Here is a 16423-nt window from a genome sequence, read left to right as displayed (position 1 = left end):
CTAAATAACATTGTGTCCCTTGGCTTTGACAACACAGAGGTGACTCAAGATATGGACAGTGGTTCTGCAACAGAGGAATTGAAGTAAGAAGCAAGTTACCATTGTTTGAGGAGTCAGTGGAGGGAAAGGAAGTAGAAGGGAGTGTAGAATATATTTTTAAATAGTTTTAGTTGCAGATGGATACAATAATTTATTATTATTACTTTAATGTGGTGCCAAGACTTTAATCCAGTGCCTCACACATGCTAGGCAAGGGCTCTACCACTGAGTTAAAACCCCAACCCTGGACTCTTCTTTAAATAGAGATTTGTACATATTTATTTGCTGAAAGAGAGAGATTGAAGATACAGGAGAAAGAGCTTCATAGAGGTCTTTAAGTACATATCAAAGCATGTGTGTCCATTCTCTGAATCTCAACTCTGCATGCTTTATCTTAGATTTGGGGCAGGATGTCCCCACATGGTAAAACTGTCACAACTAGTGATTCCAGTTTTTTTTTTAAAAAAAGGCACAAGCTTGAGAGCTCTGAGAGGCTCAACCAAAATGTCTCTTTTCCTGACATTTTAATGATAAATTTTTCTTGCTGAATCCAGGCAACACCTCGAGTGCGAATCCTATCTGGAGGGAGATACTTGCAAATTAACAATGCAGACCTAGGTGACACTGCCAATTATACCTGTGTTGCCAGCAACATTGCAGGAAAGACCACAAGAGAATTTATTCTCACTGTGAATGGTAAGTGAAACATTATTCACTTTTTCACAATTTAAAAATTTAACCTCAGGCATTTCAAAGAGATGATTTTTTTTTCATGAGCATACAAACTGAATCCTTGTGGTTATGTTATTTATTTTGAAAAAGACAACATGTAGTACTTGTATTAGGGGTACATTGCAAATTAACTTAGTTTCAGAAAAACATAATTAGGGCTACATTACTCCATCTTAAAAGATAATGTGTATATATCCAGTTGTTATTAGCAGATCCAGATGTTTTGCATCATTCAAATCAGAGTCATTGAGAGTGTCCATACACTGAACCTCTGGATGACAAATGGCTCATCATTTTATTCACTGTTATTGATGGTGGCTTGAGAGTATACTATATATGTACAAGGACTATAATTTTCTTAAATACTGCCATACTACTGTAATTTTCTTCAATGTGATATTTAAATAGCAAAACTTGCCAAAATTCAGCTAGATAATTTAGGCTTTTCCCCAAAACAGTCCCATTGGACTTTTAATATATGGACTTTACAGCATATCTGGTGACCCACACAAGTAATATCTCTAATGCTAAAATTAAAATTCAGGATTTCTATTCCCACATGAACTCAATAATTAATAAAATACATGTTCTAAGACTTGCAAGATTAACCACAGATGTGCTTTTCATTAAAACAGCCCACTTTCTGTTCTTCATTTAAAATGAAGTTGTTCCAGTGTTAACATTCTCGGACCATTATTTGGCCAAAGAGAAATAAGAAATATCATCTTTAATTTACACCAGACTAGAGCTGATTTTTTGTTCAGTTCTCTCTCCCAGAAAGCCAGATCTTATACTCCATATCAGGGATTTTAAAATCTTCCTCCCCATCTATTCTTTATTTTTGAACAGAGTATCTTGAGTAAGACTTAGGAATTAAACTTCGGTTCTACCTATACTAACCCAGATTAGCGTTGACGCAAGGCTCATATTCCATCTCAGACTCTTAGTATAGTCTTCAGTTCAACTGAATCTTCTCATGTGTCTCTCTTGTTCAGTCCCTCCAAACATCAAGGGTGGCTCCCAGAGTCTCGTCATTCTCTTAAATAAGTCAACTGTTCTGGAATGCTCCGCTGAAGGTGTGCCAACCCCGAGGATAACATGGAGAAAGGATGGAGCTGTTCTAGCTGGGAATCATGCAAGGTAACAGCTCTGGAAAGGAAGAGTTCTGTAAGAACTGAAATATACATCTTTAAATCATCTTCTAATGCATATTTTGGTCTTATTATGTTCAGAATTAGTCTTTTTATCCTAATATAAGAATCAAAATTTAGTATTTTTAAATTCCTAACTCAGGTCTGCTTTATGACTACAGTCCATTCACAAACCCAAACCCATCTTCTGTGTGTCTTTGTATGGTATTCTTTTCTGCCACCAAGGTTATTATAAATATATGTCATCAGAAACAGAAAACAAAGACTGAAAATGGACATCACCATTGTTAAAACTGTCCTCTGTCAAAATGTAAATAATCAAAAAAGGCTGAATTGGGAGACCTCACTTGTGATCTTTCATATAGATACTCCATATTGGAAAATGGATTCCTTCACATTCAATCAGCACATGTCACCGACACGGGGCGATATTTGTGTATGGCTACCAATGCTGCTGGAACAGACCGTAGGCGCATAGATTTACAGGTCCATGGTAAATATGGGTTGATATACAACATCCAGACTTTGGGTCAAATGCTTTTTTGCTAACCTGTTCTATTGAGCTCATGAAGACCTTGCCATCAAAAACTATTTATGCATATCACATTGTATTTTGAATAGTCAAGGTGCATGTTTTCTCCTCACTGTGGCTAATGTCAACACAACACTATTTAAATTAACAGAGCCTTGTTTGTTTGTAACTGTGAGACAAGTTACTAATGACTAATTTCAGTTCAGTAGAACTGAATGGTTACTACTTGTTGAAAGTGTTTTCTTTTTATTTGGTGACATTGTTTTAGTTCCTCCGTCCATTGCTCCGGGTCCTACCAACATAACTGTAACAGTAAATGTCCAAGTTACTCTGGCTTGTGAGGCGACCGGAATACCAAAACCATCAATCAATTGGAGGAAAAATGGGCATCTTCTTAATGTGGATCAAAATCAGAATTCATACAGGTAAGAATAACTTATTTTAATATATTTTATATTTAGTTGACACATAGTAATTGTATGTATTTATAGGGTACAATGTGACATTTCAATCCATATATACAATGGATGATGATCAGATCAGGGTAACTGGCCTATCGATCACTTCAGACATATGTAATTTCTTTGTATTGGGTACATTCAAAATCTTCTAGCTCTTGAAATATTCAATTAAGTGTTGTCAGCCATATTCCTCCTTTTAAACTACACTTCTGTATCCATTAAACATCTTCTCTGCACCTGCCTCCCCGACTCCTCTCCAGGCTCTGGTAACCATTATTTTATTTTCTACTTCTACGTGATCAACTTTTTTATCTTCCACATGTAAGGGAGAACATGCAGGATTTTCTTCCTGTGCCTGACTTATTTCACTTAACAAATGTGGTAAAATAATTATTCTTCTCCTTCTCTACTTACCTAACATTCACTTTCAGAGCAGAAGGACCAGGGTGGAGATAAATAGGTTTTAGAAATGTGTGAGGGTTGGAACTGTGTCATTTTCTTTCTTTCTGTTTTTATTGTTCTAGTTCTACCTTCCATACCTATTAGTTAGAAACATAATTTTTTAAAAGAACTAACATTTTAACTCTTTAAATGGGGGCATAATAAACACATAGTTTGAAGAAAGCTGATATGTAGAAAATATTTTACCTTAATGTGGAACTAATTTCACAACTGAAAATCTTTTTCTGAATTAAAGATGCAACTTTTCTGTACACAAACCCTGTGGATGACTGTCAGCAAGGTCTATAGGATTAGATTTTTAATCCCGCTTTACTTATTTAGCACCTTTTGAAATTTTATAAAGACAAAGGATACAAGCACCATTTGATATAAAAGAAAAATACTCTGTAAAAGTAAATACAAGCTCTAGAATAAAAATCAAATTTTATACCTTAAAATACAATTTAGATATTTGGCAGCTTGAGTGGGGAGGAAAAAAACAGCATTTTCTCCAACATTTTTGCATTTTTCCAGCTTTACTGACATAACTCGTAATATGGCAATATGTTTTTTAAAGGCTAAATTTTAAATCACTGGGATTTTCTGGTTAGGTAAGCATCATTTCTTTTATCTCACTTGAGCTAATAAGGCAGTTATCCTGTCAAAGGGTTCGCTATAGAGCCAAAAACAAACGCTCTTGTGGTTCTACTTTTACAGAAGTCATTTCTGATTTACTGAAATTCTGTCATCTCTATTTGTCTCTATTTGGGCAGGTGAACTTAGTAACTTTAAGTATCCGTTTCATGGAAAATATGTTTCCATTAAACCACATAACTTATATTCTATCAGTGGACAGTTTGAAATATGAAAATGGTGGCACTCGCCTGTAGTCCCAGTGACTTGGGAGGCTGTGGCAGGAGGATCACTAGTTCAAGGCCATCTTCAGCAACTTAGCAAGGCCCTACACAACTTAGCAAGATTCTGTCTCAAAATAAAAACTAAAAAGGCTGGTTCAGTGGTTAAATGCCCCTGGATTCAATCCCTAGTACAAAAAAAAAGAAAAAGAAAAAGACATAAAAATAGCCAATTAGACTTAAAACATGTATGTATATTTACTAAACCTCTAAAACTTTTGAAGTGATCTGTATTGTTTTAGTTTTGATTTAAGGCTAAGAAAAAGACTACTGAGATATATAGACATACATGCTATGTGTGTTATATGTGTGTGTATATATCACAATGCATACAGGCACCATACATGTATGTGCATACTGTGTTGTGCGTGTGTGTGTACATACACACACTGTATGGGAGGTTTGTGTTTGCATGAACACATACACACACACTTTGTATGTATTATTCATGTCCAAGATAGCCATCACATGTAAAGAGACATGTGAAGTACAGAAAAGAATGAGACAGACCTGTAGTTACACATTTGTCAGTAGAAATAATATAATACCAATCTGCAAAGTTATTGTGAAGTTTAGAAATAATTATGTAGTGCATTTCAGATTGGGCCAGGAATATAGTCAAGGCCCCTTAAATAGTGATTGTCATCAATGTGCTCATTACATTGTATTTCTCCTTGGAGACCAAGGTCAATCATGATATATGAATTCAGAAAATCCAAGCTTCCCTCTTCAGGCAATCCTTCCAGCCAACTGCTTCCCATCAATATTATGTTTGAGACTCCTTGCCATATATAATTAAACTTAAATACACAAAGCATGCATCAAATAAATGATGCTCATTTTAATATGAAGGAGGAGTTGTGTTTCCTTCTACTACCAACACAGTTCCCTGGGGGGAACCAATTGGAAAACTATATAGAAACTGATGCACAGGATCTCATGCCTGAAAATCTCTCTTCTAGGCTGCTGTCTTCGGGTTCACTAGTAATCATTTCCCCTTCTGTGGATGACACTGCAACCTACGAGTGTACAGTGACAAACGATGCCGGGGCAGACCAGAGGACCGTGGACCTCATTGTCCAAGGTAGGACGAGCCTAGCAAAGGGATAGGAAGTTATTAGGATGGTTTCACTTCATCATTCTACTTCTTCACAAAAGGGCTTCCTTCTCTACTTACCTAACATTCACTTTCAGAGCAGAAGGACCAGGGTGGAGATAAATAGGTTTTAGAAATGTGTGAGGGTTGGAACTGTGTGGTTTTCTTTCTTTCTGTTGTTATTGTTCTAGTTCCACCTTCCATAGCTGATGAGCCTACAGAATTCCTGGTAACCAGACAGGCCCCAGCAGTAATAACCTGCACAGCTTCGGGAGTTCCACTTCCCTCAATTCACTGGACCAAAAATGGTATTAGACTGCTTCCCAGGGGAGATGGCTATCGAATTCTGTCCTCAGGTAGGACCAAGCTCAGTGATTTCACATTTATCAATTGGGTTAATTATTTCTGGGTGGGCTTCCCTGGACTTTTGTTGCCACAGAATAAAATATTAAATCTGCCTACATTGCTAAACTGATGCTTCTGGAAAAATACAGTTCAAGTAGGAAGGAGAGCTAGGGAAAAGAGAAGGAAAAAGGGGTCCAGGGAAAAATTAATACTTCAATTAATCTGAATATAATAAGCCTGCTCACTGGTATATATGTGCATGTATGCTTAACCCAATATTTAGCCAATCTTCTCCTTACTTGTGAAGTAAAAAAAATGTTTGTTTATGGGTGGAGTTGTGGCTCAGTGATAGAGCACTTGCCTTGCATGCATGAGGCACTGGGTTTGATCCCCATCACCACATAAAAAACTAAATAAACAAAATAAAGGTATTGAGTACATCTACAACTACAAATTTTTAAAAAATATTTTGTTTAAACATTGAGTCCCTAACACAGGCTATGTACTTTAATAAGTTTCAGAGACTAAAAATTAGGGTTCTAGCTTTCAATGTTTTTAGAATTCAGGACAGGAAAGGTTGGATGCTAAGTCCTGTAATTTACTATTTTTGATAGTGGTGGTAGCTGTCGCATCTCAGGCTGCAACTTTTATGGCAAAATATTTTTTAGTTGTCTCAGAAACCTATATACATGGGTAGCAATTCAAATCATAAAATAGAAGCTCTTTAACCTCCAGCATAATCACCAAGTACTTTGCTAAGAGAACAGTTTAGAACTTTCTTAATGTGAAACATAGTTACCATAAACCCAGAAACCCCATTCCTAGATGTCTACCCAAGAGATATGAAACCATTTGTCTACACAAAGACATGTATACAGATCTTCATAGAGCTTCATGCACAGTAGTCAAAAAACAATTACAAGGGCTGGGGTTGTAGCTCAATGGTAGAATGCTTGCTTAGCACGTGTGAGGCACTGGGTTCAATTCTCAGCACTGCATATAAATAAGTAAAATAAAGGTCCGTTGACAGTTAAAAAAATTTTTTTTTAAACGATTACAATGTTCATTAACTAGTGGATGGATAAACAAAATGTGGTATGCCCATATCAAGCAATGAAACTTAACAAAATATCACTACATGCTACAACTTATGAACCTCAAAAACTTCATGTTCACAGTGAAAACAGGCAAACATAAAAGATAACCTGGTATAGAATTCCACTTACATAAAGTGTTTAGAAAAGACAATCTGTAAAAGCAGAAAATGGATTCTTAGTGGTCTAGGGTTGGGGCTGGAGCAGGGAGTGACTATAAATAAATATCAGGATTCGTTTTGGGGGATGGAAATATTCTAAAGTGATACTGATAATTACAAAATCTGTAAATATAATAAAAATCATCAAATTGTGCATTTAAATGGGTGGCTCTGATGTAAAGTATGCCTCAATAAACCTGTTAATAATAAAAAAAGAACGATATGAGACACTTCAGGGGATAGGTATGAATATAAGCCCAGCATTGCTATGCTAGGTATGGAGCGGGGAGACAATTTGTTGAACTAGAAGAACAAAGATATACTATACGTTAAAACTTTTTCCTACTTAGGAGCAATTGAAATATTTTCCACCCAATTAAATCATGCTGGAAGATATACTTGTGTTGCTAGGAATGCAGCTGGTTCTGCACACCGACATGTGACCCTTCGTGTCCAAGGTATGGAAGGTTATTGACTCACTAAGAGATGCTGGGTGGGCTGGGGTGTATCTCAGTGGTGGAGCTCTTGATAGCATGTGCAAAGCCCTAGATCTGATGTCAGCACCAAAAAGAAAAACGCTTGCTGGGTTTGAGGGTCTATTTGTCTATTTGTTTGCTTTGCAATTTTTAATTTATGTTTATTCTTGGAATATGGTACTATGTAGAACTATAAACCACAGCAATATCTTAGTATGCTAAAGCCTGGAAGATGTTTTTCAATAGATTTAAAAAGACATACAGATAACAAATGACACAGAACAACCCCAAATTATTTTCTTACTGGACATTTATAATTTGTTTCAGCTTCTAGTCTTCCAATGGCATTCTTCTAATGCAAACTGTATCATAGCTAGCCCCAAAAATGTGGCCGATCTTTACTTTTCTATTACTCAATGAAATCAGTACTTAGGAATGATAGATTTGGGCATACTTCAGCTCATCACCATGGTGACATTTCTGCCACTGACTAGTGCTGTTCATTTTGCTGATTGGTTTTTTAGAGCCTCCAATCATTCAGCCCCAGCCAAGTGAACTAGATGTCATTCTAAACAACCCCATTTTGCTACCATGTGAAGCAACAGGGACACCTACTCCTTTCGTTACTTGGCAGAAGGAAGGCATCAATGTGATCACAGCAGGTACTACCACTGTTTCTATCAAGAAAATCAGGACACATCCAGTGTCTATAATTCAGAAGTCAGTAAGTTGTTGTTTCTTTACTTGTATTTGTATTTCCCACTTTTCCTTGCATATATTTGTGCTTATGCTCATTTTAATTTAAAAATACATGAATACAGGGTCCATAGTATTTATTTATCCTACTGTCCTACCAACTCCAGGTTTAATGCTTCATGTAGAATACGGGCTTTATAGTTTGTTGTTTCTTTTTTTTTTTTTTGGGGGGGGGGATACTGGGGATTGAACTCAGGGGCACTCAACCACTGGGCCACATTCCCAGCCCAATTTTTTTAAAATTTATTTTAATTAGATATATATGACAACAAAATGCATTTTGATTCATTGTACACAATGCAACACAGCTTTTCATTTCTCTGGTGATGTAGTTTCACACCTTATGTGCAGTCTTCCATGTACCTACCTCCCCCCTGCACTCTCTCCATCCTCCCTCCCCTTTGCCCAATCAAAGTTCCTCCTTTTTCCCATGCTTCCCCCCTCCCCATTTTTGATCTCTCCACTTATCAGAGAGAACATTTGGCCTTTGGTAGAATGTTTTTTCAAAATGAAAATTCATGTCACTTTTCTTTTGTTAACTATGATACAGGCAAAAGCCATGCAGTTCTTCCTAACGGCAGCTTGCAGATCTCCAGAGCTGTTCGTGAGGATGCTGGCACTTACATGTGTGTGGCCCAGAACCCAGCCGGCACGGCCTTGGGGAAAATCAAGTTAAATGTCCAAGGTACCTGACTAGTGCATCTCTGTCTTCAAAGATGTTTGTAGCAACATATACCAAATGTCATTATCTCTAATAACAGTGCCTTTCACCCATGGTTCTCAACATTCTTGGTTTGCATTTTCCTGTTGGATTTCCTATTACTTTTATGAAGAAGAAAGTTTGAAGTTTTGCATTTTTTTCACATTGTTTGTGTAAGAACATGAAAGTGTCCATCATAATTTTAACTTCTATCAGACTTCACTGGGTACAGTAGTCATTTCATGAACTGTGATTTTTGCTTTCCATGATTTTAGTTTTACCCACAGTCAATATTAAGTGAAAACTTCCGAAAGTGAATAATCCATAAGTTTTATTGCACTTTCTTCTGAGTAGTATGATAAAAATCTCACCCAGGACTTGAATCATTCCTTTGTCCAGCATACCCATGCCATGTACACTACCCAGGTAGTAGTCATGTGTTAGCCATCTCAGTTACCAGCCATCTGTCACAATATCACAGTGGTTACGTTCAAGTAACCTTTATTGTTCTTAATAATGGTCCCAAAGCACAACATTAATGATATTGGCTATTCAGATATGCCAAAGAGAAGCCATTAAGTGAAAAGGTAAAGAGCAGTAAGCTATTTTGAGAGAAACAACATTTACATAACTTTTATTACAGTATATTGTTTTAACTGTCCCATTTTATTATGAATTCCTAATTTAGGAATTAAACTTTTCACAGGGTTGTGTGTATGGGGAAAACAGAATGAGCAGAATTCAGTACCACTCTTGATTTTCAGGTATCTCTTGCAGGTTGGGAGTTGATGGGACAGCTGTACTGTGTCTCATGGTAGATTATGTGTTGTGGTTTTAAAACTATTTTTTCACCCTACACATTTGGTTATACTTTGAAACACTGAATTGTCAAATATATTTTTTAAAAACTGCCATTAAACTAACTTGATGGAAAAATTATTCAAAAAAAAGCAGGGCTTTTATGTTTTCACATTGAACTGATATTTTCTTGATACAATTTATTTATCTTGCATGTACTCATTTTGTGAATATGAAGGATTTGGAAAGAGCTTTCAAGGTACTGAATTTGAATTAGTAGAGTCTGAATTTTCTTGTAGTGCAACTTTCTTATGGTAACTAATGAATATAGTCAAGCCCACTTTCCAGCAGATTGCAAATTCAGTTTCTTTGTATTAATGTTTATTCAGTCTCAATATGTGGAAGCACATTAAGCATTACAGGCATGTTCTTTCTCTTATGGTGTTTATATTTTAATGGAGAAGAAAACTAATATATTACTAAAATGAAATAATGATAAACTCTGATATATACTATGTAGAGATGATGAATAATGGAGCTACCTGATGATGTTTTTCTATTAGTGTTTACAAGGCTTCTTTGGGGTGTAGCATGGGAAACATTTAGGCTGACACCTGAGCAGTGAGCTAGGATGAGCCAGGGCAGGTTGACAGAGTGTCCGTGTAATGAGCCCAAAGCAGGACAGAGAGAGAAAAGAAAACATGCCAGTATGGCCAGACAGGGAACACAATGGGAAGGCAGGCAAAAGATGGGGGAGATCAACCAAACAGGCAGGGCTAGGGCATGGGGGGTGTGATGGTCCCAAGGAAAGTGAGATTTCAGTCTGTACCCTGGGAGTCTTATAGGGCCACAGCCAGGATTCTGACTTGGTTTTCCAAAGACCTTCTATTGCTACGTAGATGATAGTTTAGACAAAGGACAAGACTAGAGATAGAAGAATGAATAGATTTGTCTAGATGAAGTATTGTGATAGATTTAAGCTCTTGTTGGAGGTGTAATAGTCAGGATTGCTGATGAATTGGAGGTTAGCAAAAGAGAAAAATTAATGATGTTTCTTGGGCTTCAGGTTTGAGCTAATGAGTAGATGATAGTGCCACAAGAGAATGCAAAGGGAAGAACTGGTTTTGGGGGAAGAAAATGGTGATTTCTGTCTAATTATGTAAATGTAGGAAACTATTAAAAATCCTAGTGGAGATGTCAAGTAGACAGTTGAGCATGTATATATATTGGGGCTCATGAGAGATGTTTGGTGTAAAGTAAGTATTCGGAATTCGTGTTTAAACCCAGGAAACTGGTTGTGATCACCTAGGAAAAGAAAATGTGGATAGAAAAAGATTGCTAAAGACAAAGTCAGGGAATAGTGCACTGTATAGAATTCTGATAAAGGAGAACAGAATACAAAGGAGGGCCAGGTGCAGTGGTGCGGGCGTGCGGACACACACACACACACACACACACACACACACCTTAATCCCAGTTACTAAGGAAATTGAGACAGGAGGGTTGCAAGTTGATGGCCAGACACAATGTAGAGAGCCCATCTTAAAATAAAAGATAAAAATACCCAGTAAACACACACAAAAAGGAGAGGACAGAGATGTTAGAGAACTAGACAGAGGTTGAGAGATGACAGTATTTCAAGAAGAGAGCGGACAGTTTGTTGAATGCAATTGAATTCAAGTAGGATGAGGATCCAAAAGCATTCATTTATTTCATCAGCGAAGAGATCATACAAAAGAATGGTTTCAGATTTGAGTTTTTTCTTCAGTAAATGATTAAAATTATTGATATAAGAGTGATTGAGAGAAAACACATTAAGTAATGAAAAGTATCTAAGCATTCCAAAAGCAAGCAGAGATTATCATGTGCTCTAGAGGCCTGAAAAAATACTGAATAGACTCAATCTCTTCTTGCAGGAACAGTATATAATGGTAAGCACAAATTTAACTACACATTTTGTTTGCTATAAATAACTTAATGTGGATATTCATAATTATTTCAGATGTCTTTTTTTGGTGGATGCTTTAACACTTGTTACAACATACAGGCCCATACCCAAGTAGTGGTCAGCCTCTTGTAAACACTTAGAGAGGGGAATCCTTAAATAAGACTTTTCATTTGTTTCTAATGGGAATAATTGTACTTATATAATTATTTTCCATTACTTACTCATTTTTCATTCATTCACTTTATTAAATATTGCCATGATGTTTAAGACATCCTGCCAAGCTCAGTAGAAATTGCATAACTAAAAGGGTCTTCGAGTAGTACAATATTTCCCAAAACTCAAAGAGTTCTATTTTGAAAGTTTAAATACCTAAAGTGAATCACATAATTTATATGTTAAAGAAAATACTTTTGTTGACACCGTCTAAATTTTCTAGACATACAAACCTTCATGAATACATGTTTATCTCCTCTTCCAAAATCAGCTGTCACTTACCTTTCTTTGTTAAGTTCATACAGACTAATTTTCCGAAATATACTCTATGAATTTAAAGTTCCAAACAAAACAAACTGTAGTGCTCCTTTCTTGTGGATGTGGTGAACTCAGAATTCTGTTATTCATCAGTGTACTTGGCTGGGCTAGATCAGTACTGTAGTATGTAATCTGAACACACATCTTTTAAGACAAAGTTTGAATCTCTTTGTCTTCTAGTTCCTCCAGTCATTAACACTCAGCCAAAGGAATATGTAATTGCTGTGGACAAGCCCATCACGCTGCCGTGTGAGGCTGATGGCTTCCCACCACCCGACATCACGTGGCATAAAGATGGGCACGCAATTGTGGAATCCATCCGCCAGCGCATGCTCAGCTTTGGAGCTCTGCAAATAGCATTTGCTCAGCCCGGTGACACTGGTCAATATATGTGCATGGCAGCGAATGTGGCAGGATCCAGCAGCATGAGCACCAGGCTCACAGTCCATGGTAGGTTGTTTAACGTGGGGTATTTCAGTCTGCTTCATTATCATGGCAAGAGAAAAGACCACCAAGGGCAAATATGGAAATCAAACTCATGTAAAATCAGAAATCCAAAGTGTATGCATGGGGTGGGAAGGTGCAGTTGCCCTGAAAATGTTTTTTCTGTGGCTATATTTACCTTTGTGTGAACATATACGTGTGAAAAAGATTATTACTAATATTGTTGGAAAAAAATAAATGTGCTGCCAATAATCCCTTCATATTGTGATGATTGGATCTGTCCTTGGCTTATAAGAGGGCCATTTGTGTTCTTATGAATCTTCTGCTTCACAAGGTTCCAGTCATGTTGGCTAAAAACTAATCACCATATGACTATATATGGTGATTAAACATATCAAACATTGTAAATAGTTTGAACCCAATGGGAACTGGAAATGTACTGGATTCATTATTTTAAAATAGCAAAATATTTGTCTATTTTTGTAACAGAAAAACTATCCTTTTTTCCCCTTTGTATAGCTAACTAAAATCTAAAAGTCAGCGTTGAAATATTTTAGTTTCTATAGTATATTTAAGTCTAAAGATAGAATCCTTATTGTGACAGTAGTAAGAAACAATAGCAAATTAAATTGTTTTCAACTACTAGTTTTCAGAGGTAACTTATTTTAATGAGTAGCTTCTGGTTTTTAGTTTTTTCCAAAAATATGTAAAACTTATTTTTATATATATTTGAATTTACTACAAATTCATAGTTATAGTTTTGAGTGGATTTCTTTTTAGTTGAGTAGATAATTCAGCCAGCATTAACATCATCATTTATGAGTTTTTCAAATAACATCCTTGATTTTAGTTAACATAACTGAAGTATATCAATACATTATTTCTTTACCTTTAAATAAGTAATACTCTGTTTTCAACTATTTATAGAAAATGCACCAAAATCGCCCATATACTAAACAACAAAGAAATTCTTATTAAGTTTTGAAAATATTAGACCACAATTCCTACCCACAATGCAGTAAAGCTAGAAATTTGTAATGAACTTTTAATGTCAAAGCTCCAACCCCAGGCTACTTAAAAAACCAACCTTCCAGCTAACAAGTACTTTAAAGGGCATGTTTTTCTTTTCAGATTACTTATAAAATAATAAAAATAAGAATGCTGCATGTTAAAATGTGCAGTTTGGGCTGGGATTGTATCTCAGTGGTGGAACACTTGCATTGTATGCATGAGGCCCTGGGTTCAATCCTCAGCACCACATAAAAATAAACAAAGATGTTGTGTCCATCTACAACTAAAAAAAATATTTTTTTAAAAAATGTACAGTTTGTAGCCAAATCTAAAAATCAGCTATGAACTCATAGCCTTAATTTTTTTATTTTGAAAAATAAAGAACTGAAATATGTATGCTAATACTGTATCTCTACAATCCCCTGCAAAAGAAAAATAAATAGCAACTCCAAGAAAGCCAAGATAAATTAATAAAAAATGAGTTGAATATGATGCACCATTCAGTAAACGTATTTTTGTTTTCTGAATTATCTTAATGTTTAGGCATAATCATTCCCATAATGTATATATATATATATATATATATTTACTCATATGAAAATTATAGAAAAATAAAGGATGAAATATTAAAGTTTATACAGCAGTTTCCAACTGTTGTCTCTGACTTTTTTAAAAAATCCATTAACATGGTCCATTTCTCACAAATAAGTTTGAATAATTCCAAAATTCATTATCTGAAAAGAAAATATATTTTGACTTTTCATTTTTTAGGTCTTTCTTTTAGCAGTAAATATCTTAGGTCTGAATCTACTAAGGTATTTCATATTTCTTTGTTAATAAAATAATCAATTCACCTTTATATTGCCTAAATTTCAGGTGGTTTGCATTTGATCATAGACAGTATTTGGCATTACAATGTATGGAGTTATGAAATCAATATAAAAGTTTCCTCTGTGGCAGTGTAAAAAGTGGATTAAATTTCCTGATCAGATTTTACTTGAATTTGTTGTAAAATATGTGAAGTACTGCAAAAAAATATTTTCCACAGCATTTTGTGATATTCAGTATTGAGTGCATTATAGTATTTTGTAGTGACTATTATTGATTCATTCTCTCCATACCTGAGAGCAAAGCCAGCAATTATACAGCCATAGAAGTCTTTCTGTTTGTTTTACTTTAATCCAAAAAGCAGATGAAACCAAGTATGGAAGATTCAAAATGGCACATAAAAGATAGATTTCCAACACATTTGCTCAGAAATTGAAATGTAAATATGTTCAATAAACTCGACTACATTAGAATTCTTGCTTGCATCAAAAATATTCATTGATTTTTATAGCAAGTAAATGAAGATCTTAATAATCCATTTAAATCCTGTGAAAATATTAATATATCTAGCAAAATTATCTTCAAACCAGTCTTTCGTGTATTAATTTTCAATGTGAATAAAGACATGAACTCAACTTCCTGGATGACTCTTCACAGTACCACCCAGGATCCGAAGTACAGAAGTGCACTACACAGTCAATGAGAATTCACAAGCCATTCTTCCATGTGTGGCTGATGGAATCCCCACACCAGCAATTAACTGGAAAAAAGACAATGTTCTTCTAGGTAACTTGTTAGGAAAATACACTGCTGAACCATATGGAGAACTCATTTTGGAAAATGCTGTGGTAAGTTTAAAACACGTAAGTAGATACATCATGCCAGATGGTAAATGCACCTTCTTTGGGTTATTTAGTTTGGAAGTATATTCTTTAATAATGAAAGAAAATACTCATAAATTCAGGTTGTAAGATTTATCATACACATATTTTATTTTATATCCCTGTAATGGGATATAATAGACAATCAGAACTCATAGTGCTCTCCTTCTAAAATTATTTTATTGAAATCTATGTTTATCAGAAAAAAAATTCTGTGCTATAGCCTGTACTTGTGTCTTCTTTCTTCTTATCATTCCCAGACATGGTTACAAGACTATCTGAGATACTGTAAAGCAAATATGGAAAGTAGTGTTTTGCTTTTTCGTTTTAGGTTTTTATATAGCCCTTTTTAATAACTAAAATTTTAAGGACCTATGCACACTGAGGTTTGTAAATATCCTCAGGTGGTACTTCTCCAGATCTGTAAATAGTCAGTATTTGGAACACCTCAGTCTTATGTGGTAGCCCACTTGAAGAGAAATCTATATGTAGGTACACATACATGACTGCTTTAAAAATTATCTCACATAGTTTGAGAGAATCAAGACTTGACACCAAATACTGGACATGTTTAAACTGTAAGTCAATTTCTGAGCCTTTGTACACATCTTATTTTTCTCCTGAACCTTAAAAATGTCTAAATTTCATTACTAAGTTTGGATAGAGTTAAATTTGAATTGATTACAATGATAAAATGGATCCTATTCAATTTAGACTATAATCTCAACCAGTTATCCATACCTTGGGTGACCACACCCAGTGCCAGTGCCCGGCTGGGTCTTCAGGCACTACTCCCATCAGCTCTGCCAGCAGACATTGTGTTGATTAAAATCTGTTTCCACCAACTGTGAGATGCACCAATATTTTATGCACCACTAAGAAAGAAATAATGCAGTGATAAGTAAACCACAGCAGACCATTGCTGTTTACATTGCATCCCAATTTCAGAGGTTTCAGAGTTAAAAATGTGAGCCTCCTCACATGCCAACATTAAGAGGTTGATATCTAGGGGAAGACAGCAAAAGTACATGGAGAAGGAGCAGCCAAAGAGGTAGCTGGGAACCTGGGGAGAGTGGTGCCCTAG

At 35.6% G+C, this 16423-nt stretch overlaps 1 protein-coding gene across 1 annotated transcript in view; it reads left to right on the top strand.

The window, feature by feature from the left end:
• The window catches only part of Hmcn1 (hemicentin 1), a 397169-nt gene that overhangs the window by 326405 nt on the left and 54341 nt on the right, over window positions 1–16423 (top strand). Inside the window, exons 72-82 of the mRNA XM_076872754.2 lie at window positions 594–735; window positions 1767–1911; window positions 2288–2415; window positions 2723–2879; window positions 5233–5354; window positions 5558–5722; window positions 7317–7424; window positions 7967–8104; window positions 8749–8883; window positions 12356–12625; window positions 15116–15306. Coding sequence (XP_076728869.1) covers window positions 594–735; window positions 1767–1911; window positions 2288–2415; window positions 2723–2879; window positions 5233–5354; window positions 5558–5722; window positions 7317–7424; window positions 7967–8104; window positions 8749–8883; window positions 12356–12625; window positions 15116–15306 — 1701 coding nt within the window. The remainder of the gene's footprint in view (window positions 1–593; window positions 736–1766; window positions 1912–2287; window positions 2416–2722; window positions 2880–5232; window positions 5355–5557; window positions 5723–7316; window positions 7425–7966; window positions 8105–8748; window positions 8884–12355; window positions 12626–15115; window positions 15307–16423) is intronic.

This window comes from Callospermophilus lateralis, chromosome 13 (genome assembly GCF_048772815.1).
Source record: "Callospermophilus lateralis isolate mCalLat2 chromosome 13, mCalLat2.hap1, whole genome shotgun sequence".
Lineage (NCBI taxonomy): Eukaryota > Metazoa > Chordata > Mammalia > Rodentia > Sciuridae > Callospermophilus > Callospermophilus lateralis.
Note: the sequence above shows the minus strand (reverse complement) of the source record. Positions and strands in the feature narration are given on the sequence as shown.